At 50.9% G+C, this 27,152-nt stretch overlaps 12 protein-coding genes across 12 annotated transcripts; 6 read left to right on the forward strand and 6 right to left on the reverse strand.

Annotated features, from left to right (window-relative positions):
* Nucleotides 1-512: 512 nt before the first annotated feature.
* COCCADRAFT_82671 (uncharacterized protein) lies at nucleotides 513-1,256 on the reverse strand (the record flags this gene model as incomplete). The annotated part of the gene is made up of 1 exon (XM_007708908.1): nucleotides 513-1,256. One exon carries the CDS (start codon nucleotides 1,254-1,256, stop codon nucleotides 513-515), a length of 744 nt encoding a protein of 247 aa, XP_007707098.1.
* Nucleotides 1,257-2,469: 1,213 nt separating this feature from the next.
* On the reverse strand, nucleotides 2,470-5,016 carry COCCADRAFT_82416 (uncharacterized protein; the record flags this gene model as incomplete). Its single annotated transcript, XM_007708909.1, has 2 exons — nucleotides 2,470-4,886; nucleotides 4,941-5,016. 2 exons carry the CDS (start codon nucleotides 5,014-5,016, stop codon nucleotides 2,470-2,472), a joined length of 2,493 nt encoding a protein of 830 aa, XP_007707099.1.
* A 536-nt stretch (nucleotides 5,017-5,552) lies between these two features.
* Nucleotides 5,553-6,146, reverse strand: COCCADRAFT_673 (uncharacterized protein; the record flags this gene model as incomplete). The annotated part of the gene is made up of 2 exons (XM_007708794.1): nucleotides 5,553-5,942; nucleotides 6,009-6,146. The coding sequence occupies 2 exons, from the start codon at nucleotides 6,144-6,146 to the stop codon at nucleotides 5,553-5,555; spliced, it is 528 nt and encodes a 175-aa protein (XP_007706984.1).
* Nucleotides 6,147-6,477: 331 nt separating this feature from the next.
* COCCADRAFT_82323 (uncharacterized protein) lies at nucleotides 6,478-7,979 on the forward strand (the record flags this gene model as incomplete). The annotated part of the gene is made up of 3 exons (XM_007708910.1): nucleotides 6,478-6,724; nucleotides 6,774-6,998; nucleotides 7,054-7,979. 3 exons carry the CDS (start codon nucleotides 6,478-6,480, stop codon nucleotides 7,977-7,979), a joined length of 1,398 nt encoding a protein of 465 aa, XP_007707100.1.
* Nucleotides 7,980-8,666: 687 nt separating this feature from the next.
* Nucleotides 8,667-10,568, reverse strand: COCCADRAFT_675 (uncharacterized protein; the record flags this gene model as incomplete). The annotated part of the gene is made up of 2 exons (XM_007708795.1): nucleotides 8,667-10,113; nucleotides 10,162-10,568. 2 exons carry the CDS (start codon nucleotides 10,566-10,568, stop codon nucleotides 8,667-8,669), a joined length of 1,854 nt encoding a protein of 617 aa, XP_007706985.1.
* Nucleotides 10,569-12,185: 1,617 nt separating this feature from the next.
* On the reverse strand, nucleotides 12,186-13,800 carry COCCADRAFT_32321 (uncharacterized protein; the record flags this gene model as incomplete). The annotated part of the gene is made up of 3 exons (XM_007708856.1): nucleotides 12,186-12,815; nucleotides 12,866-13,333; nucleotides 13,387-13,800. 3 exons carry the CDS (start codon nucleotides 13,798-13,800, stop codon nucleotides 12,186-12,188), a joined length of 1,512 nt encoding a protein of 503 aa, XP_007707046.1.
* Nucleotides 13,801-14,198: 398 nt separating this feature from the next.
* Nucleotides 14,199-14,405, forward strand: COCCADRAFT_82704 (uncharacterized protein; the record flags this gene model as incomplete). Its single annotated transcript, XM_007708911.1, has 1 exon — nucleotides 14,199-14,405. A coding segment is annotated over one exon (207 nt), but the record flags the coding sequence as incomplete, so codon positions are not given.
* A 428-nt stretch (nucleotides 14,406-14,833) lies between these two features.
* On the forward strand, nucleotides 14,834-15,088 carry COCCADRAFT_82682 (uncharacterized protein; the record flags this gene model as incomplete). Its single annotated transcript, XM_007708912.1, has 1 exon — nucleotides 14,834-15,088. The coding sequence occupies one exon, from the start codon at nucleotides 14,834-14,836 to the stop codon at nucleotides 15,086-15,088; it is 255 nt and encodes an 84-aa protein (XP_007707102.1).
* Nucleotides 15,089-16,235: 1,147 nt separating this feature from the next.
* On the reverse strand, nucleotides 16,236-17,753 carry COCCADRAFT_32322 (glycoside hydrolase family 39 protein; the record flags this gene model as incomplete). The annotated part of the gene is made up of 3 exons (XM_007708857.1): nucleotides 16,236-16,304; nucleotides 16,395-17,088; nucleotides 17,164-17,753. The coding sequence occupies 3 exons, from the start codon at nucleotides 17,751-17,753 to the stop codon at nucleotides 16,236-16,238; spliced, it is 1,353 nt and encodes a 450-aa protein (XP_007707047.1).
* An 848-nt stretch (nucleotides 17,754-18,601) lies between these two features.
* On the forward strand, nucleotides 18,602-20,691 carry COCCADRAFT_21992 (glycoside hydrolase family 31 protein; the record flags this gene model as incomplete). The annotated part of the gene is made up of 3 exons (XM_007708824.1): nucleotides 18,602-19,423; nucleotides 19,477-20,089; nucleotides 20,141-20,691. 3 exons carry the CDS (start codon nucleotides 18,602-18,604, stop codon nucleotides 20,689-20,691), a joined length of 1,986 nt encoding a protein of 661 aa, XP_007707014.1.
* Nucleotides 20,692-21,507: 816 nt separating this feature from the next.
* On the forward strand, nucleotides 21,508-23,852 carry COCCADRAFT_32324 (uncharacterized protein; the record flags this gene model as incomplete). The annotated part of the gene is made up of 2 exons (XM_007708858.1): nucleotides 21,508-22,647; nucleotides 22,698-23,852. The coding sequence occupies 2 exons, from the start codon at nucleotides 21,508-21,510 to the stop codon at nucleotides 23,850-23,852; spliced, it is 2,295 nt and encodes a 764-aa protein (XP_007707048.1).
* Nucleotides 23,853-24,389: 537 nt separating this feature from the next.
* Nucleotides 24,390-26,032, forward strand: COCCADRAFT_21994 (uncharacterized protein; the record flags this gene model as incomplete). The annotated part of the gene is made up of 2 exons (XM_007708825.1): nucleotides 24,390-24,863; nucleotides 24,911-26,032. The coding sequence occupies 2 exons, from the start codon at nucleotides 24,390-24,392 to the stop codon at nucleotides 26,030-26,032; spliced, it is 1,596 nt and encodes a 531-aa protein (XP_007707015.1).
* Between the last annotated feature and the right edge of the window lie 1,120 nt (nucleotides 26,033-27,152).

The following is a 27,152-nucleotide window of genomic DNA, read 5'->3' on the forward strand; positions in this document are numbered from 1 at the left end:
ACGCCAATGTGATAATGTTTTCCGCCGTTAATAAAAGAAAAAAGTGAAGTCATAAGTTGAAGAGAAAGGACGTGGGCCGTAACGTCGTTTCCTCTATTGGTAGGGATAGTAGTGGGGGTGGTGTAATAAACAGAGTGGGTTTGGAAAGTGAGAGTAGATTTGTGGTAAGATCTGTCGATTGGTGATGTGGTGTGATGATTGAAGAGTAATTGGCTTGCGATCGGATCGCCTGGACCCGACAAGGTATTAGTTTGAAATTGGCGGACGGGCGGGTTGGTTTAGTAAACCGAATGCGTGTGTGTGTGTGTGTGTGAGAATGTGAGTGTGTGTACAAGGTAGGTGGGTGTTTGGTGGACGAATGAGAAATTAGGCGCCGTCGAGTGGGCGCCAATGCAGGGCGTGAAAGGAAGCATGGTTGGACGGAGTCCGAGCAGGTTGCGCGCACATGCATGCTCGACTTGGCATTGTAGAGACAAGTGTGTTCTGCCTAACAGCCTTCACACACATTCTCTCTACTCGACTTTTCTCCTCTTGCCGCGGGGTGCGGGGTCGATTTGCGGAAAGTGTGGCGCTTTTGCGTCGACGGGGGTGCGACTGTAAGTCACTGTCCTCGTCACCACTTCGCGCACACTGACCCGCCTGGACCGGCCAGTCTTCTTGTCTGCCTCCCATGTCTTGGGTGATGAGACGGCAGAGTAGGGTGACTGGATTGACTTTGCGCTGGCAGGGGACCTTACTGTAGCAGGCGAGTAGGGTGACTGGGGGATGTAGAGGCGGGGTGTCCGCGCTGAGTGCCGCCGAAAAGGTGATGGAGGTGGGATGGTGACGGTTTGAACCTTGGTTGGCGGTGCAGACATTGGTTCTTTTGCTTCATCCTTGGAAGTGTCGCAACTACCGCAGCTGTTTGATCTTGACGTTGCTGTCGAGTCCTTGTCTGATGGGGCTGATGTTGATGTAAAGGATGCGCTCGAGGCCGATGAGGTGACTGAAGTGGGACGGCTCTCTCCAAAGACGAACCTGCAGCTAGTACCGGTGGACATGGGGCTTGAGAGAACAGGCGACAGGTTCTTGAGGAACTCGAGGTAGGCTGTCGGGGGAGTGATTGGCGTCTTGATGTCCGAGTCTTCCCGCTTGATACTGGCAAAGATGGGCGTGGTAGCAGAAGTGACCATGGGCGACCGGAGCTCTGAGGGGTACGTGGCCGACATGGGCGTCTTGAGGGTAGACAGGGCGGGCTTGGAGTCGGTGGCAGCCATTGTTGGTGAAGTCTTGATGAACGAGTGACTGGAGATGGTTGGCCGGGGGCTTGGTGGCTCAGAGGGCGGGCGGTGCTATGCCTTTGTCCACAGCAAAGTGGAGAGGGTTGGAGGGCGAGGCAGGCAGACGGGCAGCTGCTGGCGCCTGGGGATGGCAGGTGTTTATTGTGCCTACTCGAAGGCAGCTTGGCGCGGATGCGCTGTTGTCGTTGGCCGCTGTATGGGCCGGGTGGGGTTATTTTTGGGCGCGAAGAGTTGCAGCGTCTGCTAAGCGCCGAGGGCAAGGATGGACAGGCCCCGTGCACTGGTGAACTCCTCCACCGCCCCTCGATTCGCTGCCCACCGCTGAAACAAAATGTGCCGTCCTTTGGGCCCCTGCAGGTCGAGAGTCTCTGACCGGCTCGATGCGCAGTCTGATTCGCTGCTCACTGGGCGGATGTGTGATGGTGGGTGCGGATGTGCGGGAGCCAGGCTGGTAACCTGAAGCTGAACGTGGCGACCTGGTAGAAAAGCAGTGTCGCGGGCCTGAAGTAACGAATCCTGACACGGCCTGCTGAGACGCTGGCGTCAGACAATGGCAGAGTGGTAGTAGTATGTAGTATGTAGTAGTAGTCGTAGTCGTAGTAGTAGTCGTAGTCGTAGTCGTCGCAGAAAAGTAGACAAGTGCCTCAAAAACGTAATGTACCGGCAAAACCAATGTTGCTGCAACCAGGCTGAAGCTGTGTGCAAGCAGTGCATGTCCTCGTCGTGCGAGCGTGACATGATTTTATGTCTTGCTTGCAGCCGCTGTGTATCTCTACGCTGCTCTGGACAACGCGCGCGCGCTTCCAGCCCATACCTTGCCTCTGCTCTTCCAACCCTATTCTACCTCCCAAGCACCTGACTCTGGTTCGCCGTTGAAACACGACGACCAGCGCTTACAATACTACTCTTCCCAGATGCCTATCACGTTGCCCAAACACCTTCTCGTCTACCCCCATGGACGGCTACGCGGCGATCCGCCCATCTATCCTTTGTTACACAGCTCCTAGAGGCCCAGCCAATGACCGTCTCCTGCCGCATGCAAGATGAAGCCACGCGCGGATGCTCCGAGTCTATGGTACAAAAAAAGGTCAAAAGCACAGAGACCGGGTCCCTCCACACAGTGGCGACCGAGTCGGTCCAGCTTCCGCTGTGCCCCGTCCCAACCAAGGATTCGCTTCTCTCACCACGCCTAACCAACGAGAGCTCGCAGCTCGCTGTTCTGCTCTACCTCGTCCTCGCGAATGGGGCTCACGGCGTCGCCGACCGTAATAGTGGGGTTCTGCGCAATGGGCGATGACGCATTGCTCCATGGTAGATGGCATGTGTGTTCGCCAAAGTACACGCGGCCGTCAAATCGTCGCGTCTTCGAAAGCGTTACAAACGGCTCTTGGTTTCTCTCAGCCGTTTGCTGGTCGATGCACACCATTTGACACCTCCGACACGCCCCCAGCATCTCAAAATACTGTCGACCAATCCGAAGGTAGCGCCACTCGTCTTCAGCGTACGGGTCCTCCAGCCCAGGCGGGTACGCTGGGTTCTCCGCAACCACAATGTTGGCTCTGAACACCTCTGCTTGCGCCGCCTTACCGCCCTCCGCTTTGATTAACTCGTTCAAACGGTTGAGGCTCGATCGTGAAATAGTTAGAATAGGACTCTCATTCGCCAGTAAAATAGGCTTCGAAACGCACGCGCCAGGTGTAACTGGCACCGTTTCTGGGAACGCGCCGGGCACTCGCATAGCGCCCGTCTTTTGATGCTTTTGCAGATGCGCCTTTGAATGTCTTGATGCGCCACTGCCATTGCTAACAGCTGGGAAACGAGCCAGGTGACAGGGTACTCCGAGAGCCTGTGTAAAGAAGGCTGATATGTCACTCGACCTGTACGTCTTTGCCTGGATGGCGTCTCCGCATACTTTGGCACTAGCATCTTTGTACATGGCTTCTTCTGTAAACAGACGTGGGTCTGCTGAGAGAGGGATGGCTATCTCGTGCGTGATAGCGGCGTCCTGCAGCGCGCCCGCAAGACTCACTCGTAGCACACCCTTTTCAAGGTCAATGCTAGGTCGTATGAGGGCCATCTTTGGGTAGCGCTTTTGGCTCAGTGCAGCCCCTGTTCCCTGATGGACAAGACACCATTCACGATCCCACGCAAGGCCCTCTGGACGCACATCCCATCGTCTACCCAGCGGCACGCTGAACCCCGCACAGCTTTTAATAGGATACACACAGAGACTCTCCACATGTAGACGACTTTGCGTTGGTGGCTCGATATCAACAATCGCCATTGGAGACACGTCCAACTGGGGGCTTTTCTCAACGAAAAACTCGCTCAAGAAGGAAACAAAGCACTCTACATCTGATAGGGCACTCATGGCTCCAAAACTGACACGTATGATGCCCGTGGGCTTCGCGCGGATGATGTCGTTGTCGTTGCCGCACCGCTGCCCGGCCGAAAAGTTCTCGCGCATTTCCCACGGTGCCAGCCCCAACGACGATGCAACTCCACCAGGATTGCAGAGCCCGCCAGTTCGGAGCTGGATGTTCTTGATTGCAGCCAGTTTCTCCACCTCTGCGTTGCTAACCCAGCCACCATATTGGTTTTGGAGATTGAAGGCAACAATTGGACCTTGAGTAAGACAATCTCCATACGTCGACGCCGGGTCCTTGTAGACGTAGCAGACCTGTTGGCCATTTCCGTGCCGCAACGATAGGAGCTCTTGGTGTAGTCTTTGGGAAAGAAAAGCAGTGTGCCTTGAGATCCTTTCCAATGAGACATACAGTTCCTGGTGAATAGTCATTGCGCTATCGAGCGCCATGATACTATGTATAGGTAGCGTACCATCCTCCAGCCTTTCATGGAGTGACTCTGCCTTCTTTGCATGCCATTGTTCCTTGAGGCACACGACCATGTCGACGGTGCCACCGCCAAAGTAGCGTCGCTTGTCGAATATCGATGCTGATGCCTGCCTGACGATAAGTGCGCCAAGATCGGGAAAGCCAAACATTTTGTACAGGCTCAGCACTGTAAAGTCGGGGGCCTCGTCGGAGTTCCCAAGGTCAAGGGGCGATGTAGAGACTAAGGCTGCAGCGTCTAGCAGGGTATACACTGAGTTGCGCTTGTTGGTGCGAATGCGGCGCGACCAATCCAACGGTAGACGACGCCCATTCATGTTAGACTGCGCTGGGTATGCGAATAGTTGTGCAGTACCAAACTCATTCTCGTCACCCTCGACCCACGCATTCACTTCCGCATCCGAAGCGAAGCACCTGTGCTCAGTGGCACCTTCGCGCACGCCTATCAAACTCGTATGCGCATCTCGATGGTAGCCATACCAGAACCCACCATCTTGGTCACGAAACGCTTCCATGACCAGTTTTATCCCAGCAGTGGCGTTTGCGACAAAGACCACGTCAAACTCTTGCGGATCGGCGTTGAATAATTGCAAGAGGCGTAGTCGCACATCCTCGATTCGGCGTGTGGTCAGCTGGGAGGCGTTGGAGGCCGAGTGCGGGTTGCCGTAGAGGTTGGTCATCATGTCGGCGGAGAAGCGCTCGATGAGAGACTTGGAATAGAGCGTAGTCCCTGCATGGTCAAGGTAGGTTGTGTCTGTTTGGTGTGAGCCTATATCCTATATCCTATAACAAATATTGCTGCACCCACCCTGCAACATGGGATACTCTTTGGCGCGAAGCTCCTCGATCGCATTGTTGTAACTGATGCACCCCGCCTCGTCCATGATGTTTGATGTATACGGTCGTATCCTGCAAAAAGCCTCGTTCACCCGTAGTCACTCGAAGGAGAAGAAGAAACAGCAGGGTTTGCAAAGGAAACCATTTGTTAGCATATAGCGTAGCTGGCTGTAGTGCTTGCAAGAGTGGGGGAGACGCGAAGGCGAACGGTGGAGTCGTGTCTTGGGCCTAGATAAGTGCGGCCGGTCCCGAACGCTCGGAATGCGCCATCGTATTCGTGCATGGCACATCAAGTAACAAGCATTGTCCTAAATTACTCAATTCAAACCCCATGCGCCGTCTATCTAGTCTAGTTTGTGTAAGTGAACGCGCTGCAATCATATCAAAAAAACAGGTCAGCCGTGTTCTTCGTCTCATAATCTATGAGGAAGCCATGCGCTTGGTACAAACAAGACCAAAGTGCTCCCACCAGCCCGTCACTCACTGCAATTGAGTTCCCCTAGTCCGCGTACGTATAGGAATACGGCGTCTGCTCCCGAATAATTTCGGAAGCGTGTTCCGACTCCATAACGTGGCCAGCCACCTAAAGCTGCTTGTTCTCCCTTGCCTGCTTCTCAGCAACAATCTTTGCTTTGGCCACCCTCTCCTCCCTCAACGCAGTGTACACCCAGAACCATATTCCAATCTCCAAGAAACCCCAGGTAAAGAGGATGCTGTTATTCAAGCCCGCACCCACGCTTGCTCTGTAGTCCGCACCCTTTGCCCCAAGTAGACCGCCCTCCTTGAATGCGTACGAGTAACCGGTGACGGCGAAGAGGAAGAATAGGCGCACGGGTGCTTGGAGACCCCAGTATTCGTCGGAAATTTGTTCGTGAAGCGAGAGAGACGTCAGATCGCTGATGCCGATAAAGGCAAAGAGGACGGCCAGAAAGGCGATTGATGCAGAGGGCTTGGTGAATTCGTGCGGTGTGGGCTGGAAACTGTCAGCGACTTGTTTGGCCATCTGAGTGTAGCCTCAATTGATGATTGGGACGCGTACGAGTTGCATTGATTGCTCAAGGACAAGAACGATGCCCTGCTTCGCTATCAAGGCGGGATTCCTCAGCAGGGTAACTGCGAGGGTGAGGTGGAACAGCGATATGCTGCGTATCATGTTGTTTGCTGATATTAACGGCATTTTGAAATATGTAATGCTATAATTGGGACGGCTTGGGATGTGGAATGTGGAGTGAAGAACGGCGTTGCTACAATGCGTGTGCAATCATTCGCGTCGCGTGTTGTTTCGGATTAAACTCTACTACGGGTGACGGTTACGCCATAAACGTCAGGATTTAAAGCTAGTTACTATTTTTTATAATTATGAATTCTGACATTTAGGGCGTAATCGCCACCTGTACTCTACAAAGTCCGTCCACATCCGTATTACTGCCAAGACTTATGTGTACATCTACCACCCCCCCGAGTCTCACACTTGACCTGACCTCCTTTACACACTTCTCTTGTTCAACATGGAGAAGCCATTTGGGTTTACCGCCCGTGAAAAGCATGCAGCTATGCAAAATGATAGCTCTCAAAAACGGCGTACACGCCCTTCGAATGGCATCATCTTCTCCGCCGTGCTCCTGCTTATCGCATTTGCCATGTGGTCCTCACAGATACCCACTCGAATCTGGACACCTCGCAAGCATAAGTGTGGAGGGAATCTGACTGTCGAAGAAAGAGCTGTGAGAATACTCAAGCAAAATCCGCTCATCGGTTAGCGCCATGAACCGTTATCATCTGATCATTGACTGACTTCATCAAGATGGGCATAATGACCTGTTGATCTTCATCCGCGCCAAATACCAGAATCACATCTACAACAACTCTGACAGTGATTTTGCCAGGAAATTCGAAAATGGCGGGCTCGACATGCACGTTGACATTCCGCGCCTAGAGAAGGGACTCCAGGGCGGCGCCTTCTGGAGTGCATTCTGGCCATGTCCCCTGGGCGACGGCACAAACTTCTCAGACTCAAGATATTCCGACAGTAATTCAAGCCTCCGTAACCCTTCCTTCTCCCTCCAACACTAAAACAATCCCAGTCGTCAAATCCACCCTCGAACAACTCGACCTCTTCAACCGCCTAGGCTCCTCCTACCCCAAATACTTCACCCCAACCCGAACCAGCGCAGACGCCCTCCGCGCTTTTAACACCGGCACCTTCATCGCCCCCGTCATCATCGAAGGCCTCCACCAAATCGGAAACTCAATCTCCACCCTCCGCCTCTACCACCAACTCGGCGTCCGCTACGCAACCCTGACTTGGAACTGCCACAACAAGTACGCCGACGCCGCCATCGAGACAGCAAAAGACTGGAGTCCCGTGATTGCGAAACCCCACTGGCACGGCCTCAGCCCCGCCGGACGCGACCTCGTCAAAGAAATGAATCGCCTCGGCATGCTCGTCGATCTCGCCCACGTCAGTCAAGACACAATGCGCGACGTCCTCGTCGGCAACGGCGCGCCCGGTTGGAACGGCAGTATTGCTCCCCCGATCTTCAGTCACAGCTCTGCATACGCAGTTTGTCCTCACCCACGCAATGTGCCAGACGATATCTTGCAACTGGTTAAACAGCGCAACTCGCTCGTCATGGTTAATTTTAACCCCGATTTCGTATCTTGCAAGGCTTCAGATACCCCGAATTCTTTTCCGGAATTCGTACCCGAGAATAATACCTTGGCGCATGTTGTGCGCCATATCAAGCATATTGGAGAGTTGATTGGGTACGATCATGTTGGGCTAGGCACGGATTACGATGGTATTGAGGAGACGCCGAAGGGACTGGAGGATGTATCTAAATTTCCGGATTTGATTGCAGAGTTGTTGAGGCAGGGGGTTAGCGATGAGGATGCGGGTAAGATTGTAGGACGCAATTTGCTGAGGGTGTGGGCCGAGGTTGATAAGGTTGCGGCGGAGTTGCAGAAGACGATGCTGCCGCTTGAAGATGAGTTCGAGAAGGAATTTTGAGGGGGTGGTGCGGCGGCCGCAGAATGCTGGGATGCGGGACATGAATGGGTGCTAGGAATATAATTATATAGCCATGTTAAAAGAAATCAAGATATTGGACACCTGGAGTGAGATTATGGGAAAACCCGTCGTTGTGTTTCCCCTAGTTCCATGGTTTATCGCGATTAAGATCAATGAATTCCAATTGTCCATGAAAATTCGGACTGGCTGCATACGCCTTGTAGATATACATTTTAATACATAGCGGTGAGATTCCAACGGAGCTGTACACACACATGTGGAGTGCATCTCACACGCTTAGTGGCTGGGAAGGTATAGGGGCGGGAGTGTAGCGCTAAGAGGATGTTTTGAACGCGCACATCGGTGCTTTTTGAGAGTTGATGGTGTGATCGTGGTCATACTAAGTGACAAGGTTTTGTAGTGAGCTTCTGAAGGGAAGGTCGTGGGTGGTCTCGAATGTTGCTTCTGGATAATTGTGGGATCGTATTATTTATCCTATCCATTGCTTGGGGGTTTGGAAGCATAGCATGCGGTTACTTCCAAGAAGAGTGTCGGTTTGATTTGTAAAGTTCGGATTGGCGTGCGAGGCAATTGACGTAGGTCGTGTGAACATGGGTAGTTGAAGTATTTATTGAGATTGGAGGAGGTTTTGTTTCGCCATAAAGCAGGGTTGTATGAAGGTGAGGACTATACGAGCGTTATAATCCGTTCTTCGGCATTGAGGTGAGCATTGAATATCGTCCCAGGGTCTCCTCTAGAGAGACCAACAAGGAACGTTCCAACCCCCGAGAAAGTCGCTGAATCATTGCCTCTTGATTGCAAGAGCAAACCTTCCAGCATGCTTGTATCCCTTTCATCATTTTCACCCTGTTTATCCTCTTCGTCACTGTTGCTAACACTTCCTCGAGAGTTGCCTGAGATCTTTCTCTCCTTTGTGTTTTGTGTATCATCATTCCCGTCGTCATCAACATGATTTTCATGGAAGCATCTTTGAATCACGATGATGTAAATTTGTTGTGGCTCACAAACAGTTGGATCATCCGTGTGGACATGAGATGAAATCTTCATACTCTTCCCACCGAGTTTTGCGTCTGATAGATGCACGTCATCTTCCATCAGTACGAGGTGATAATTAAACTCGTATGTAGCGAGCACATTTTCAGCGTCTGGTATGAGCGTAGCAAGCATTGGCCTACACCTGATTCTCATGGATGCGTATGTGAGTTCTCCAGAGAGCTTAGTCGCGATGTCGAGATCGATAAGCTCTGTTTCAAAGTGTCGACTTTTGTGCCCGCTGTGGTACTTGGACACTGAACTCATCCATATATAACCATTGGAAGCAGCCCAACTCCAAGTAGGAGCTCTCCATTCTGTGGGCTCGACGGGAAGGTTTTCATTGGGAAAGCGTAATATGAACCAACATAGCTCCTCGATCATTCGACTCTTCCAGAGCCCAGCGACAAGTTCATCTCCTGTGGCACCTCCAACTTGTTTCGCTATTCCGCAAAGTGCTACCAATTTGTCGCTATCCCGAGTAAGTGCGCTTCTGGAGTAATGTACTCGAAAGGAACACCAAGCCCAATAAAGCCTGTCGTCCAAGCCTGATTCCAAGCGCGGCATTATCTTAATGCCGTTCGAATAAGCATCGCATTGTTGCGAGAACTCATGAAGACGCCTCTTTAACATGGTGGCATCATCATACCAATATGGCAATGCTTCTCGCGGAATGCCATTCGGATAGGTTTCGCAAGTTCTGCTTCCGTAGCATTCCCAAAACACCTGGCTATCGCTGAAGTGCATAATTCGACGAGAGAGCTGCCTCTCTTGGCTAACCCAGGCTCGTGAATTAAGTGGCGCCCGTTCGATGCAGTATGTGGTCATGTGTTCTATATCGCACAAATAAGTACCCATCGGGTAGACTGCTTTAGCTTTATTCCTTAGCCAGGGTGCATCAGGGTTGAAATGAATGTCTAGAAGGCGTGGCAATGACTGTTGTGGATGCCTCTCAAAAAACAGACCTCCATCACTATTACCCGAAGCAGTTGCTGCAATCGTACATGCTGCGTGTGCATAGACCTGTTCCATACGGCTAGATTCATACTCCCAGTCTGGTTCGCTGTCCTGAATAATGCAACTGCTAATGTGAGCTGGTATCCTATGTTCGAATTGGTTTATCACCTACAGCGAGTCAATCCATAAATAACGGATACGAAGACAACGAGTTACATGAATAGCATCGCGGAATGTCTTTGGCAGATTTTCTGCATCAATTCCCTTCTCCAAGTCCTGCTGTGTCTTCGAATTCAGCGTGTATGGCTTCGAATTTCCCCAACAATGCGAGAGGCAGACATATTCTTGACTACTGAACATCTTCGCGCTGCGGAGTATGATCGGGCTACCCTCATGGCCAACATCAAGGAGTCTTGATGGGTACTGGTTCAATTCTGCTGACTCTGGGGTACCGCATTGCACATGATCGGCACAACAGTCATGGTATTGCTTGAGAAGAAAGGGGAGAGCTTCGCGAGTATTTGAGGGCAGAGTGCGACCAATCGAAACATCGGTAGAGGCTATGGATGAATCAGCCATCGTCCACAGTTGTATTGACTAGACGGACTTGGAAGACGCTGAAGAACTAAACAGGCACTACTAATTCTCTTGTAATCGGGACCTAGATTCCAGAAACGCAAGGTTAGTGTGTCCTCCCATTTTCCATACAACAACACTGCTGTGACCCCTTGAAAGTCAGATTCCAGAGGACATTCCTTGGCGTTCAACCATGCCAAGGTACAGATCGAGCATGGCAGTTGCATAGCCTCTTTGTACGAGTCGAAATCGACGTGGTGATCGAAGGCTACAACGAACCGAGAATTGTAATCATCTCTCAACCGAAGGTCCCCAACTACGAACCTGCGGCACGGCTCACATAACTTTGTTTCTGTCATAGTTAGCTCGCATTCGGGGTATCGTCAGTTGTGAGATGTCAAGAGAGATATGGTGAAGTAAGAAAGTGAGGGGTAAGTATTCGGATCGTTGTTGCCTAGCAAGCTCAACCCCAAAGTATCATGACCATCTAAGCCACAGCATGCACACATGTCTGTGGCTGCAATACATCCCATCTCCAAGCTAACCAAAAAAATCATCAAAAAGAAAAAACATTACACACACTCCATCCACCAGCCACATCCAAAATTCGAAACCCCGAATCCCCAGTCCAAAGCCCAAAAGCCCAAAGCCTGGTTTCCAACCCTCACCATCCCGCGCGCCTACCTCATCACCCCCCATCTTCCCTCCGACCAGCGCCCGTACCCCTCCACCCCCCTCCAACTCACCATCACAACCCGAACGCGTAAACCCGACCGCTTCTGCGACCCATCACGTACACGAGACAATCAAAGGGGGGTGTTAGACACGGCACGTTGAACCGGCAAGGCATATGTGACAGCTTACGCATCCCGTCGGGCGAGACGCTGGCACATGTGGGAATCACGTGAAGAGCACGGCGAGAGAGCAAGAGGGGTGTAGCGGGTGGGTAATAACGCAGCTTTCCTTGCTCAAATCTCTTTTGGGAGAAAAAAAAAGAAGAATGCGGTGATGATTACCGACTGAGCTATTCCACTATTCCTCAAAGTTCATGTTGTATGTAGGGTATAACACCAGTGATACCAAACATCACACCAAGATTATCATGACAATGCACGTAGAAAAAAAAAGGTAAGAGAGGGAAAAAGTTCCAGTCTGCATTAGGTTCATTCTTCGCATTCCTGAAAACCATCCAGTTCCTCCCCTTTCATATCTCTATATATCGTCCATCTCATCAAGAAACAAAACGATACAAAAAAAGATATAAACCTGCGTTCAGAGAGAGCGGTGTGATGAGTTCGCCAATCTTTACTCGAGTTTGTGTAAATAAAAAAAAGGTATCAAGCGATAACAAGAAAATACAGATATATCGACCATTGGTTAGCGATAGTAAAGTGAGGACCAAGAACAAAGGGAAACAAGCTAAGCACAAGCCGGCCAAAGCCGGGGCTTTCGCATGAGGGACAAAAAAAATGTACACTCCAGGGTCAAAATCGCCGAAACCACGCCATGTGGATACGATGGACAGGTTTTTCTTTTGCGGGTTTGCCGGATGAGATAGAAGAGAAGAGAGAAACGACGAGGATGCGCGCTAAATCACAAAGATACCCAAAAACAACTTGCTTATCGTTGGCCGGTGACGGTCGGGCCAAAGTCAAAGCCAGCAGGTGCTTGTGGCTGCTGTTGCTGTGGTGGTGGGTATGAAGGTGATGCTAGCGGGGTGTATGCACCAGGAATGGGCACAGCGGCGTACTGCTGTTCGCCTGGTGCAGCAGCAACGTGATCGTTTCTCCTTTCTTGGAATGCTGGAGATGGAAGTGGTGGCGAAACGGTGTTTGTGCGAACAGGCGCCTCGAAGCCTTCCTGCTCAACCTTGGGAGTCGCACCAGTGACCTTGATAGGTGGTGCCTGGAGGGTGAAGGGCTGGGGCTGAGCGATTTCACGTGCATATGCGTATTGAACCTTATCGCTTTCGCCATTCTCAGCCGCAGAGTGTGGGTCCACGTACATTGGGTGGCCTGGTGGTGGGCGCCAGCCGCCGGAGCGAGGAGACATTGGGCCGAAACCAGGGGTGTTGGGAGCGGACTGGGAGCGCAGCTGAGCAAGGTAGAGATCCGAACGAGCGCGGTCGCGCATGGCCATGGACTTGCGGAGCTTGCGCTTGGACCAGAAGCGGTAGAAGACAATTCCGTAAATGGCAATGACGAGGACCTCGATGACGACTTCGATGATGCAGCAGACAAGAGCCCAGTTCTGACGCACTGTTAGTGGGTTGTAGAATGGAGGAATTTAGGGATGCATACCTGAAGACGGCAGACAAGGGCATAGGCAATGTCATCCTCAAAGAGATGTCGTCGCTTGTTGTCAACGCACGACCAACCCCACATGTCTTTGTTGTTGTTCTGCGCTTTACTTTGATTGAAGACGGCTGCACCAACGCCCCACATGATGATGCTGAAGATGAAGAATGCAACGGCGAAGACAGTGTAGTAGGCAGCGACCTTTTCGGCCCGATGGTGACCTCCTCTCCAATAGGCGATGATGACAAAGATGGACATGACCAGGGAAATGCAAGCAATGGTAAGCAGGAGAATCTGAGGCCAGGTTTTGGTGTTGTTAGCCCATGGAGGTAGACCGTTGCGAGGAGCCAGGGTTTTGGTAGCGTTGAAGATGGCAAATGCGGTTGCAACCATGGAGAGAACGATGAGAGAGCAGGCAAAGTTGACACCTCGGAGGAAGATCTTTGCTAATCGCACGCGTACTTTGATTTTCTAGTTGGTGTTAGTGAATGCACGTAGCATAGATGGCGATTTCATAAACATACCAGATCCTTTGCTTGCTCCTTTTCAGTCATGGCCTCGCGCTTCTCAAGCTGCTGCTCTTCCCTAAAGGTAGGGCTCATGATGGACATTGCGCCGGCTGGTGTCCGTGGGGGAGCGCCAGGCGACTTCAAGGCGCTCTTGAGAGGCGTCTTTGGCGTTGGGGGAGGAAGGTACCTTCGGTCGGTTTCCTCCATCTCGACTGATTGCATGTAGCCAAAGCCTGTGTCGGCGATCTGGGGTTGTGGCTTGTAGTGGTTCGTTGGATACTCGACTGGTGACCGAGGAGGGTCAATAGGCGAGTGAACTGATGTTGCCTCTGCGAAGCGGGCTGCACGTGGTGTCCTGACGTCGAGAGAGTCTTTGGAGCTTCGTCTTTCAATGGTGATATGGGTAAGCTTCTTGTCGTTGGCGGCCATACTAAGGATATGCGAGTTTTACTCGAGGGCAATGGGGAATGGCATCAAGTGGGGGCAAGAGAAGTAGAAAGAGAACAGTGCCACAACGTCGACGACTATAATCCAGCCCAGCTAAGACGAGTCGCGAGAAAGGCTACAAGAGATGGATGATAGAAGAAACACGACGAATTACAATAAGAGACCTGCTGGAGAAAAGGAAAAGGCGTGGCAAGTGGGCGAAGCGCTGGGCTTTTGTTGTCGGGGCGCTTGGAAAGCGGCAACGGGCGAGGATTGGATAGGTGGGGAGCACGGATAGTAGCAGGTGGGGAGAGAGAAGATGGCAAAGCGGGCGGGTACTTACAACGTTCTAAATGTATGGCGGCTAGAGGCAGGCAGCTGGCACGACTGCAGGTTCGCGTGTGATAGGCCGGCTGGGGAGACGAGGTGGATGCCAATGGCGCGCAGAGGAACGAGGCGAGTGGTGGCCCGAAATAGACGCCCGGGAGAAGTCGATAGAGGAGGTACAGATGATGCGGCCAGAAGCTTGGTTTATGGGCAGCTGTGATTGCAATGCCTCGTGCTTATCCTGTCGGTCAGCGTGGCAATATGCAACGCTGTCGCTCTAGATTGCGCTCTGTCTCTGTCTCTGTCTCTCTTTTCTTTTGTTGCCGACGTAAGATGGGTCAGAGGTTGAGGTAGTGGTGGGTGAATGTACCTCTGGCGTCTGGAGCGCCTTCAGACGTTAAGAGAGCATGGCCCAGGTCGAGGAAACACCGAGGAAACAGCCATGGGACGACGGGCGGCGGGGGCGAGTCGTCGGGAGCGCCTTGTGCCCATGATTCTGGTGCAGCGGGGCAGGGCATCGAAATGGCTGATACCCAATTACTGGTACACATTTGACGCCCGCAAAATGGGCAAAATGTAACATGGCGGTTGCAGCAGCTGAGTGGTTGGCCGACGCATGAGAGAAAAGCGCGCTAACCCTGTTTGGGCCTGCAAGCGCCGTCCCACTGCGTTAGCGGCCCACTTGGTTGAATCCAATTCACTGCCGCTGATGCTCTCGAGTCCATCCAGTCCACACACAACCACCATCAGCCCTGACAGCACTCGTCCATCACCGCTCGCTGCCTCACCAACACTCGACTCGCTGACTCCAGTCCTCGTACGCCCGCAGCTCGTCCGACATAAAGCTTCAAACTGCCCCAGTGCATACGTACGCAATTCCATCAGCACCCCAGCTCCACCCACGCCTTTGCGCCCTGCTTCTACTACACCTAGGCCTCGTCTATGCCGCTGCCAAGTCATGTGAGCGCTGCGGCATCCAGGCTCCCCAGGCCTGGCCTTACATGTGCTCGACTTACAAACATGTTTCCTGCACCCTCTGCTGCTTAGTCCCCGAGCCGCTTCGCCACCTTCCCGCAAAACGCTCTCCATCTGCACGTCGTCCGCGCACTAGCTGTCTTGCGGTAGTTTTGTTTCGTTTCTTGCTCACTGAATGCAGGCTTATTTTTGGCCCCCCGCTGTCAGCTGCATCGTGGGGTAGCACCAACGCGCTGATAGCTCAGCTATGACATGGTCGTGTGCGCTACTTCTAGTTGATGGGTTAACCCTACCTAAATATATCCCTTTGCGCACACTTTGTCGAATCCCAAATCCCATAATTAACAAACACTGGGGCCAGCCGTTCTCTCTGCATGCAGCGCGGATCCCCCAGCTGGCACGGCCGTGCAGCCCGTTTCGAAACAATTTTACCCTCTTTTAGCCTCGCGTCCTCGACTTTGGATATTTGCTCGTCTGAATCTTCCTTGTCCCTTGTCCCGTCGATATTAATCATGCAGGAAGATGTATATGTTTTCCATCCGATATATGTTTTTCCTTGGTTTTCTGGCTGCCTGAAAAATTGTGTCATCGTACGATGCTCAATGGAAACCCAACCAACATTTTGCCAATGCCAGCCCGTCGCAAAATCGCTTTTATAATTAGCAAACCATACATTGACGCGGAGTTTAGTAGCCCTTGCGCGAGAGAAATGATCTGCCATGGAAAGAGTCCAGGTCTGCTATAATGGCAGCTTTAGCTGCATATTGCAATCGGTCCTGGAGAGGGTGTTCGCGCGTGAAGAAACGCGATCCAATTAGCTTTCAATAACCAGCTATGTATGTGTTTCGTTGAGGCTAATTTTATAAGTCCTATTATGAAGAACTAGGGTTCTGTACTCCATATTTCTATATTATATAAGAAGGAATTCATGCAGTTCTCAAGCACATCACATGTAAGTACAATTGATGTTTAGGGCGGAAGCAAACCACTGCTATACAGGTATATACATGAACAGAAAGATGAAGATTAATTGCAGAGACTGCCTTTATACACTTTACATACAAAATCCCAGAACGCGGTCATTTTAGGACTCTCTAGGCATCGAAATCAACAACAAGGCGAGTGGTGACAGTTCACTACTTCCCACCAGAAATCTCATACGCATACGCGGTCGCATTAGTCGCCGGATCAACCGAAATAGTAATCTGTTCAGACGAAACATTAGCAATCTTCATATCCAGGTCCTTACCAGGGAGGGGAAAAAAAGAGGCAGAAGAAAGAAAAACATCACTCACCATCCCATCACTAACGTTCACTGTACTCGTACCCAACGCCACAGGCGCCCCAATCTCGCCCGCAGGCCCCGCCCAGTCAAAACGATACGTAGCAACACTAACCGCCACACCCTCTAATCCACTAATCTGAATATCATACTGACTCTCCACAATGCGCGTCCCCGCGATAACCTTGACAAGGCCGTCTGCAGATTTAGTCGCGAACACGTCAAACAAACTATCATCCGCGGCCTTTGTCGCAAGTCTCTCTCCCGTCATGCCAGCGTAGTACTTGTACAACTGCCACTCGCCATTCGGACGATACCCAGCGCCACTCTCTGGAAAAACCAGATTAGCGAGCGAATCGTGCAGGCCCGTTCCAGAGCCCCAGTTTGCGCGTAGACCGCGCAGGTTGTGCCGCTCGAGTTGGGCAATGTAGTACACGGAGCAGCCGGGGGTTTGCTCTTCTTTTGCTGCGTACTCGTTGATGTCGATGGGGCGTTCAGGGAGTTTGTTCGAGGAGCGCAGGGTGTTGAAGTCGGGGATTGTGGCGTCGGGTTGGCGGGACCAGCTGCCGATTTGGTGCCAGGAGTAGATATCCGGGACGGCGTTTTTGCTGGCGATGGTGCTGAGCCAGGTTTGCCAGTTTTCTGAGTTTGTGCTAGGGGAGGCGGCCATGGAAGGGCCGCTTAGCATGGTTGAAGGAAGGTTTTTTCTGGGTAGGGGAGGGGGTTGGTTAGCTTAATGGTCTAGGGAGAAGCTAGAAAGCGACATGTGTGTGGGAACTTGCCTGAGGAAGTTGTGCGCGTGGACGTAGTAATCGAGGAATTGGGGCCATGTACGAGCCCAGAATGAGTCAATATCAGGCTCATTCCAGATGTCGAGGATAAGGCCGTCGAGCATGTTGTTGGCCTTGATGTCTTTGACGAGCTGGGTCAAGAAGGCATCGGTTTCGGTATAGTTGCCATTGTCGCCGGGGAAGAGAGGGATGCTGCTACCGTCTGCTCCCCATAGGTCGTGGACGAGGAGTATAAACTCGCCATTGTATTTCCGAGTGGTACGGTAATTCGAAAGGGTGGACTTGAAGCGCGGAAGGTAGCTGTCGTAACCATCGACCCAGCCACGAGTCGAGGTTTGAGCACCGCCAGCTCGGCTGGCACCGAATTTGACGTCAGTAATATAATTTGCGGGAATCGAAGTGTCTACTTCTGTCCCGTTGTCGGGAAATCCGTAGATCCATCCTGAAGCAAGGGATTTTGCCTGGCCCGAAGTCTTGGAAAGGTCAACGGTTGCAACGCTCTTGGCTGCTCTTCGGATGCTGGCTGCTTCGAGGAGCGTGAGGCTCGAAAGCAGAATACTAGCAATTGTGGATGACCTCATCTTTTCTCGAGAATGAACCGGTCACAGGCCTAATAGCATGGCTCAATGAATGGTACATCAATCTCTTCTTATGTATGCACGTCTTTGGCAAGCTCCTACTAGCATTTTAAATTAATCCGGGAATTATTTTCCAGCGACATATTCTCAAAAGAATATTTGATTGACTGTGAAGAAGCAGTATTGTAGCTGTGGACGTCATGCGGGGTGACAATAGCGCGAAATTAAATTAATTGTTGCCAAATCTGTGTAGACCTAGTGGAAATTCCGGTGGAGAGGGAAGGGATGCCTGTAACCCCGCATAACCCATGTTGAGATACAATGTCTCCGGTGGGGTACAACAGGCTCAGCAACGTACAATGCTTGGATAAGTAGTTTTGTTGTATAGAACAGCAGCCGTTGTAAATGACTAGTTTTTTTGTGTTTCTAGGGTTATTTTTGGTCATATTCTTCTGAGATTTCAAGTGTTGAAATAGTCTTAAGCTATAAAGACTATCATGGCATAATAACAATCCGCTTAGAAAACGGGTTGAATTCTCTGGTGGAGAACACACTAGCCCGCTACTATTCGAGCGCCCCTTCCCCTCATGCTCCGGTGGAGGCGCGTGGAGACAAATCCTTCTCTCCCAACAACACGGGGAAAGTGTACTGTTCTTGCACGTACTGGTACACGAGCCTGGTGGACCCCGCTGATCTACATTAATGATGTTCTTTTGTCACGGTCTTGCAGCCGCAGCGCTTTGGCTTGCCTGTAAAGCTGTGCGCACGCATCTGATGCGTGGCTTCACTCGAACCGCTTTTCGATAGACGTTTCTAACTTAACCACGAACATACTTTTCTTAAGCTGAACGATGTTCCTCCAAGAGCACGGTCGTCTCGTATTTGCGTACGACGCAGAACGGCTATGGATCGAACCGTGGGGCCAAAACTCTCTCCGTGTTCGTGCGACCAAAGCCAGTAGCATGCCTACCGAAAACTGGGCGCTGCTTCAAGCCAAGCCCACAAAATCGGATGTTAACATCACAGATGAATGCGCTACCCTGGTGAACGGCCGTATCAACGCTACAGTAACGAAGCGGGGTAAAGTGACTGTCCGTGATGACAGTGGAAAAGTCCTGCTCGAGGAGTTTGCTCGGAACCGGCGAGAGCCTACAGATCCGAAATGTAGCGCTCTCGAGATTGAAGCTCGCGAGTTCAAACCAATCATTGGTGGTGATTATCATCTCACGGCCCGGTTCGAGAGCCTCGATCCAAAGGAGAAGCTCTATGGCATGGGGCAGTACCAACAGCCCTACCTGGATATCAAAGGAACTCAGATCGAACTTGCGCACCGCAACTCTCAGGCCAGCGTACCATTTGCGCTGTCTTCTCGTGGCTATGGCTTCCTGTGGAACAATCCGTCCGTTGGGACTGCGATCTTTGGCAAAAACATCATGAGCTTCGAGGCTCGGTCAACAACGGTCTTGGACTACTGGATCGTAGCAGGAGAGACGCCAGCACAGATTATTGAGGCATACGCCGAGGCCACTGGCAAGGTACCTATGATGCCAGAATATGGCCTCGGCTTCTGGCAATGCAAGTTGCGTTACCAGACCCAGGATGAGCTTCTCAATATAGCACGAGAGTACAAACGACTCCAACTGCCAATTGATTTGATCGTTATCGACTTCTTTGTGAGTTTCGGCAGACTGGAATCCCGTTCAGAACTTGTATTGACGAGCTTCAGCACTGGCCGAAACAGGGTGATTGGCGCTTTGATGAGACGTATTGGCCTGATCCAGACGGCATGGTCAAGGAGTTGCAAGATATGGGCATCGAACTCATGGTCTCCATCTGGCCGACAGTCGATCGCAAGTCCGAGAACTATGAAGAGATGCTGGAGAAGGGTTTGCTCATTCGCACAGAGCGTGGTGAGCGCATCGCTATGACATTCCAGGGCATCACTGTACATTTCGATCCAACCAATCCAGCATCGCGAAAGTACGTGTGGGGTAAGGTGAAGCAAAATTACTACTCAAAGGGCATCAAGGTTTTCTGGCTGGACGAAGCTGAGCCTGAGTACACGGTGTATGACTTCGACAACTACAGGTATCATCTTGGATCCAACCTGGCAATCGGCAACATCTTTCCACGAGAATACTCGCGTGCCTTTTACGAGGGCATGTTAGATGAGGGCCAGACTGGAGTTGTTAATCTTGTTCGTTGTGCTTGGGCAGGCAGTCAGAAGTACGGTGCCCTTGTATGGAGTGGCGATATTGCTTCCTCGTGGAGCAGCTTCCGAAACCAACTAGCGGCCGGGTTATCTATGGGCATCGCCGGTATTCCCTGGTGGACAACAGGTAACCTCCTTACAGTCCTGGCTTCAATTGAAGACTTACCTTGAACAACAGATATTGGTGGCTTCCATGGGGGTGATCCTAATGACCCTAAGTTCCGGGAGTTGTTCGTGCGATGGTTCCAGTGGGGAACGTTTTGCCCTGTTATGAGACTTCATGGCGATCGCGAGCCAAGGCAGGCGAAGGTCGGTAATACTGGAGGAGCATCATGTCGCAGCGGTGCAGCCAACGAGGTGTGGTCATACGGGCCGGAGGTGTTTGAGATCTGCAAAAGGTACATGCAGTTTCGTGAAGAGCTTCGACCTTACACGCGAAAGCTTATGAAGGAAGCTCACGAGCATGGCACCCCAGTCATGCGGACGCTCTTCTTCGAGTTTCCGGATGATGCCACTTGTTGGGAAGTCGATGAACAGTACATGTATGGCGACAAGTATCTCTGCTGCCCGGTTTTTTCGGAGGGTCAGACACAGACGACAGTGTATCTACCAAAGCTGAGTGATGGCAAGAAGTGGCAGAGGCTATGGAGCGAAGATACCTACGAGGGTGGCATCAACATTACTACCGCGTCTCCTTTGCAGGAAATGCCTGTATTTATCAGGCCGTAAACAACGACGTGCGATTTCTAATACACAAGTCTGGCAGAGATTAATGCCTCGGACAAAGATGTTGTGCAATGATATGCCCGAATATGTCTTCCCCCTTGCTCCCTCCCCTTGTTCCTGGCTGGTACCTACTAGTCTCAACACGAAAACCTGGTCAGCTGTCCAGACAACCCCGCACTGTCTTCCTGGTTCCCTTGACATCAGAAAGCCCACCTATCATACTCGCTACAAGAGATTTCGAACAATGCCACGGCCAAGGTGTTAGTGCTCTAGTTGTTTCTTCACCGGCCTGTGTGATACCAACTCAGTCGTTGCCAAAGATGCATATTAGCTGCTCTGTTTGTAACCAAACATTCCACAGGCCAGAGCATCTCACGCGTCATTTTCGCATACATACACACGAAAAGCCATACAGATGCTCCTTTTGCGAAAAACGGTTTTCCCGACTGTAAGTTATCTTCTAAGTATTGGAGATGACATCTAACCAAAATCGGTGATGTCTTGACCCGTCACAAGGCATCACATGAGCAGCAAAACGAAGTGTCAGCAACACCTGTTTCTTCCAGAGCATGTAAGCAGTGTGCGCTTGATCGCGTTCGCTGTTCACGGAGTTTACCATGCAAGAGATGCTCGAGTCGCAACTTGCCATGTTGCTACCCTGCCTCAGGTAGAGCAGTTTCACGAGGCAATACCAGCGAGCGGAGAGGAATGCAGTCGGCCGAACCCGAAAACTTGGGTTCAAGCGCCTTGCTAGAAATGGCCCATGAAACTGTTGCAGTCGACAGCGCAGTAGAGATTCCGTCAAGTGACGGTACTGCAATGCGTCGGGATGACGCAGCTCCTGGTGAACCTGGAGAGGAGAATGGCATCTGGGGTGCGTCATTGGGTGACGTTGTTACGCTTTACGACGTTGACCTTCCCGATCTTGGCCCATTAGGCATCAATTGGATCTCGCCTGGATATCAGTACGATATTGACTGGAACATGTTACCCAACAATGGCACTGGGAAGTCCCCACTTGACCCGCGCGGACAACAAACACCAGACGCCATTATCCAAACGACACATGACATGGATCACGGTTTCCGCCAGCAAACACACCAACCTACCTCTTTGGTGATTGAAACTTCAAGTTGCGACAGCGCGCAGAGCACGCAAACGCCTCTCACAGCTAGTGCAGAATACTATGTTAACGGCGATGGCTCACGTGCGCCATTCAGAGGCCGATATCATGATCGTGGCTCACTTACTATTGATCAGACGCTACCGACCGGTCTCAAGATAAGCAATGCACCGGAAACAGTTTACCCATCCTGCTCATCTACACTATGCTCTGAAGAAGCGTACAGTATATTGCGTGACACGCTCAGACACCACGGGCTTGATTCGAACGAATCAGGCGTCGAATCGGCGGCATTCCCTACTTATTCGCAAATTGAGCGCTACGTGCAGCAGTACTTTGCCCGCTTCAACCCGGTCTTCCCTTTCTTGCGTAAAGCAACTTTCGAAGAAGGAAGTCCCCAGAGATGGCTGCTTCTCCTTGCTGTTGCTGCCATAGGGTCCAGATTCGTTCCCGGATCGCAAGATTCATATAATATCCTCTCGGGAAGGCTAGACGCTGCGCTTGATCATTGCAAAAATGGGAGTTACTTCGCATTCAACAATTTTATCGACAGTGATTTATACGTACCTAGTGGAAATCTGTTGGCAACCAGTCCCGCTGATATTCAAATTTTGCAAGCTGGTATACTGCACCTTGTTTGCCTATTGCAGTCAGGAAGGCAGGGATCCATGGACAAGGCACTAAGAGTGCGTCATGATCTTGTCAATAGCTGTCGCTCCCTAAAACTCCTCGAACCAAACTCCTCGAACAGTGGTGTCCTCTCTTCGTGCACGTCTCCTGGCTCACCAGGCTGGTTGAGAAACGAAGCGAGAATCCGGACTGGGATCTCGCTCTGGGTGTGTAGCATCAACTTTTCATCACTGATCTTATCAGCTGACTGAAGCAGTTGTTCGACTGTTCAATGATGTACGAATTTGGAATTCGACCTTTGTTGAACATTGATGATGTGAGAACCAAACTGCCATCATGCGAAGACATATGGCAGGGCAGCTTGCAGAATCGCCCAGAGCATGGGTTTCCCCAATCTATGACATTGAATGAGGCCCTTGAGGTTCTTTATATGGAGAAGAGATTACCCATGGGTCTTAACGATTTCAGTGTGGGACTACTGATACACGCAATCTACCGCCATACAAAGGATATGCTGACGGCAAGTCGACTGAGATCGTGGGTTCCTTCAGCGATGGCAGAACATCGAAGCGCCAGTCAACACAACCGTCCACCTTCGGACTGGCTCCCTTCGACTCAGATAGGTTCCAAGTGGCGCAACAGTGCTTGCGACTCCTTGGACATATTGCACTGGCATGCCAACAGCAAAGTAGCAACATCCTCTGGGTTTGAACACCACACAATCTTGCAACTGCACCTCGCACGTATCACAATACTCACGCCTACTGGTTGCATTCAATCTTTGGCAAGGAGTCTGACAGATATTACTCAGTACGGAGCTCAGACTGAAAGCCGGATATGTCTAGACCGCGCACGAAATGAGTTAATGCAGTGGGTCGTTGAAGATAGATATAAGACCAGACTTGCTGTGATTCACTGTGCTGCGCTTTACTGGCATGTACGAAGGTACAGTCGAGACAGTGTGCAAGAGCCCTACGCCATTTATATCGCAACCCTTACTTTGTGGTCGTTCTGCGTGACCATGCAACTACCAGAAGTTTCTGAGGCTATTTTCAACGACAGAGATGGTGTTCCAGAGCCAAACTTCTGCCACCTGGACCGACCCTTGGATGATGAACTGGTACAGCTGTTCGTACGCGTTGGCCATAGGATGTGTCCCAACATCTCGAGGGTTGGCAATATCCTCGATCCCCAAGCTGCCCCCAATATTCTTCGAGAAGGACGGAGCCTGCTTCTGGCAGGGTCACGAGCGTGTAGCAACACGGACTATACAGCGCCACAGTTTACATGGGGTGTTGAGGAGTGCTATGTAAAGTCATTGAGTGGGATACTCGAGACCATGTCGCGTGCGGAGAGGAATCGCACGAACCAGAGCTCTCTCATCTTCCCTTGGTGCTTGGCGATGGCCTGAGAATATTGGTCGTGCGCGTTCTTCCCCATTAGTACCGATGGATCAACATAAAGGTTAAATTCAGGCGCTGTTCTGACACAGACAAAAGTTTAAGTTCGAAGCCAACTTCCTTCGTAATCGAAACCCCAATGCATGGAGATCTTTTTCCTGCGCACTCGAAATCCCCGACAATTGTCTCGTAATCGAAATGAATTGCCATCCCATTAGTTCATACTGCCAAAAAGTGGAGACTGTATTGCGAAACTCTGGGCGGATTGCCCACCGGGGTTGGTCGGCCCCTCCGTAGCTCGTGTCACCTGGTTCGCCAACGTCTCCCCTGCTTCTCCACATGTAACCCCAGACGGGTTTTACCCCAGATTATCAGGCTTTTGCTCCGGTGGGGTGCCTGGGGTTAGATTGAAGAACGAGACTGCGCAATGTTACTCTCCCTCGATAACGCAACTATATACTCCTGCTTATCATTACTTGCATGGATTTCAAGTCGGTCATCTTCTCTGTTGTACTATACAGTTGCGCTCAACAACATTGAGTGTTCTCATGTCTACTCTAACTAAGAACGAAGTTATCCATGATGAGCACGATGAAGGATTTCATCAAGCCAGGCAGGCGGCTGAGGACGAGCATGATCTTACACCTTTGCAAGCCCTCCGCCTTCACCCCAAATCGGTGATGTGGTCCGTCTTATTATCGACCTGTATCATCATGGAAGGCTACGACATCGTCCTCATCTACTCGTTCTTCGCCCAGCCAGCCTTCGCTCGTCGTTACGGTCAATGCGATTCTAGCGGAGCCTGTCAGATTACGGCCTCCTGGCAAGCTGGACTTGGTAACGCTGTTGGGTGTGGGACTATCATCGGTGCTTTTGCCAATGGACACTTCTGCCACAGATATGGCTACCGCCCGGTCCTTCTCACTTCTTTGGCCTTCATCTGTGGTTTCATCGCCATCTCGTTCTCCGCGCCCAATTTGCCTGTTTTACTTGTAGGCCAATTTCTCTGCGGTATACCATGGGTAAGTGCTCATTCGAGAGAGCTTGAAGCTTTCACCAATGCTTACAGGGCGTTTTTGCAACTATGGCACCTGCCTATGCGAGCGAGGTTTGCCCCTTGGCCTTGCGGGGATATCTCGCCGTATATGTCAATCTCTGTTGGGGTCTCGGACAACTCATCTCTGCAGGTGTACAGTCGGCATTCTCTGGTGGTACCAGCCAATGGGCATATCGCATTCCGTTTGCCATTCAGTGGGTATGGCCCATTCCGCTCTTCCTGGTACTCTTCTTCGCTCCCGAGTCACCGTGGCACTACGTCCGTAAAGGCGACCTTGGAATGGCAGAAAAGATGTTGAAACGTCTTTCTTCACCGTCCCAGCTAGAATCAATCAAGCAGAAGGTCGCAATGATGGTCCGTACAAACGAGCTGGAAGTGTCGCTTAGCGAGGATACGTCTTACTTCCAATGCTTCAAGGGCATAGACCTGCGTCGAACCGAGATTGCTTGCATGGCTTTTGCCGCTCAGCCCTTCTGCGGCTCAGCCATGGGCGGCACCCCAACATACTTTTTCGTTCAGGCCGGTCTTCCCAGCAGCATTTCTTTCAAGATGTCTATTGGTGGTCTGGGCATTGCATCAATTGGCACAATCGCATCCTGGTTTCTCATGTCCTACTGCGGCCGTCGAACCATCTACCTTTGGGGCTTAGGTGGACTTACCGCGATTCTTGTAACTGTCGGCGCTATAAGTGCTGGCGACGGCAGATCATCACAAGGAAACTATGCTCAAGCTGGTCTGATGGTTGGGTGGCTCGCGATCTATTATCTCACCGTTGGACCAATGTGCTACGCCATCATCACCGAGGTATCATCCACTCGATTACGTAGCAAGAGTGTTTGCCTCAGCCGCATAGTCTACTACATCGCGCAGATCATCAGCAACGTCATCAATCCTTACATGCTCAACCCAACAGCTGGTAACTGGAAGGGGAAAACAGGATTTTTCTGGGGTGGCTTTGCATTCCTCTTCTTTATCTGGACCTTTTTCCGCCTACCTGAGACCAAAGGACGCACTTTCGAGGAGATCGACATATTGTTCGCACAAGGTGTCCGAGCTAGGGACTTCAAGAGCTATGAGGTAAATGCGTACACCGACACAGCCATTAAGAAGGACGCTTTGACCCAGCGACCCTGATCTCATATTCATCTGTCAACCTCAAACCAAAAATAGACCTTGGCCTTTCTCATATCTTGGTCATGCTGTAGTAAACTTTTTCTAATCGCCGCAAATGCTGAGACAGAGCTGCGTCATTCCCAGCTTCTTCTTACCGAAAATTCCTAGGATGAATGCAAACTGAATTTCTTTATTTCATTAACCGCACTGATCTGGTCAAAGCGCGAGTTAGAAAGAATGTGAAAGTTTGGAGAGAATTGCTGGGCAGCTTGGATGACGATCGCTATCTTGAAAGACCTCTTTCCCTCTAAGCATCCACGATAGCATTTCTGACTGGTTTTGGTATCATGAAACAGCGTTAATATGAACATATACGTGATGAGTGGTGACGGTGCACTATTCTGCGAACGTGACAGCACTTTGTTATTTAAGTCAAATTCTCGCAGCCCGAGGTAGCAGCTGGAATCAGGACTTTCTTGAAACTGCAGGGCGTGTCTGCGATTTCGTGCTAAATTACCTGGTTAATCAGAATTTAAATATGATATAGGATTTACAAAATAGTAAGAAAGAACGCTAAGTTAGAAATAGACGCGCTATATATCCCTATACCTACCTTCTATTTCCATAGACTTAGTCTCTGCTAAAAACTTAATAACATGAGTCCTAAGTAGTTCCCCGTCCCCTTGAAATGCCCTGACAAAGTACACGCCTAAACTTCCTAGGGTTTATATCCATGTTTTCATATACCAGCACCTAGACTGAAATAGAAGTGCACAACTCTCTGTGCAGCTGTTTATACACTTATTACGAGAGAAATCATGCCAAAGTTGCCCGAGCGCGTCATCATCGGATTGTTTCTCCGAAAAAGCACAGATATCAAGTATCACCTACCACGCAGCAGGGGAAGTATCGATAGTGGACCAGCTATACGAGCTTCTCCGGGAAATGTCGGCGTAACTTGAAATAGTTCTGTTCCAGCCCAGCAAATTCGCTCTCATCACCGGCCTGGCTATCATAATTGATACTCTAGATCTTCGAGTTTTACGTAGATAGGTTCAGTTCTAACCTTTACTACCGCTCTACTATGAATCTTCTTGTACCAATGGATAAGGGTAACACTAGAATTCTATGGTAGCTCCGC

The sequence above is a fragment of the Bipolaris zeicola genome (genome assembly GCF_000523435.1).
Source record: "Bipolaris zeicola 26-R-13 unplaced genomic scaffold scaffold_4, whole genome shotgun sequence".
NCBI lineage: Eukaryota > Fungi > Ascomycota > Dothideomycetes > Pleosporales > Pleosporaceae > Bipolaris > Bipolaris zeicola.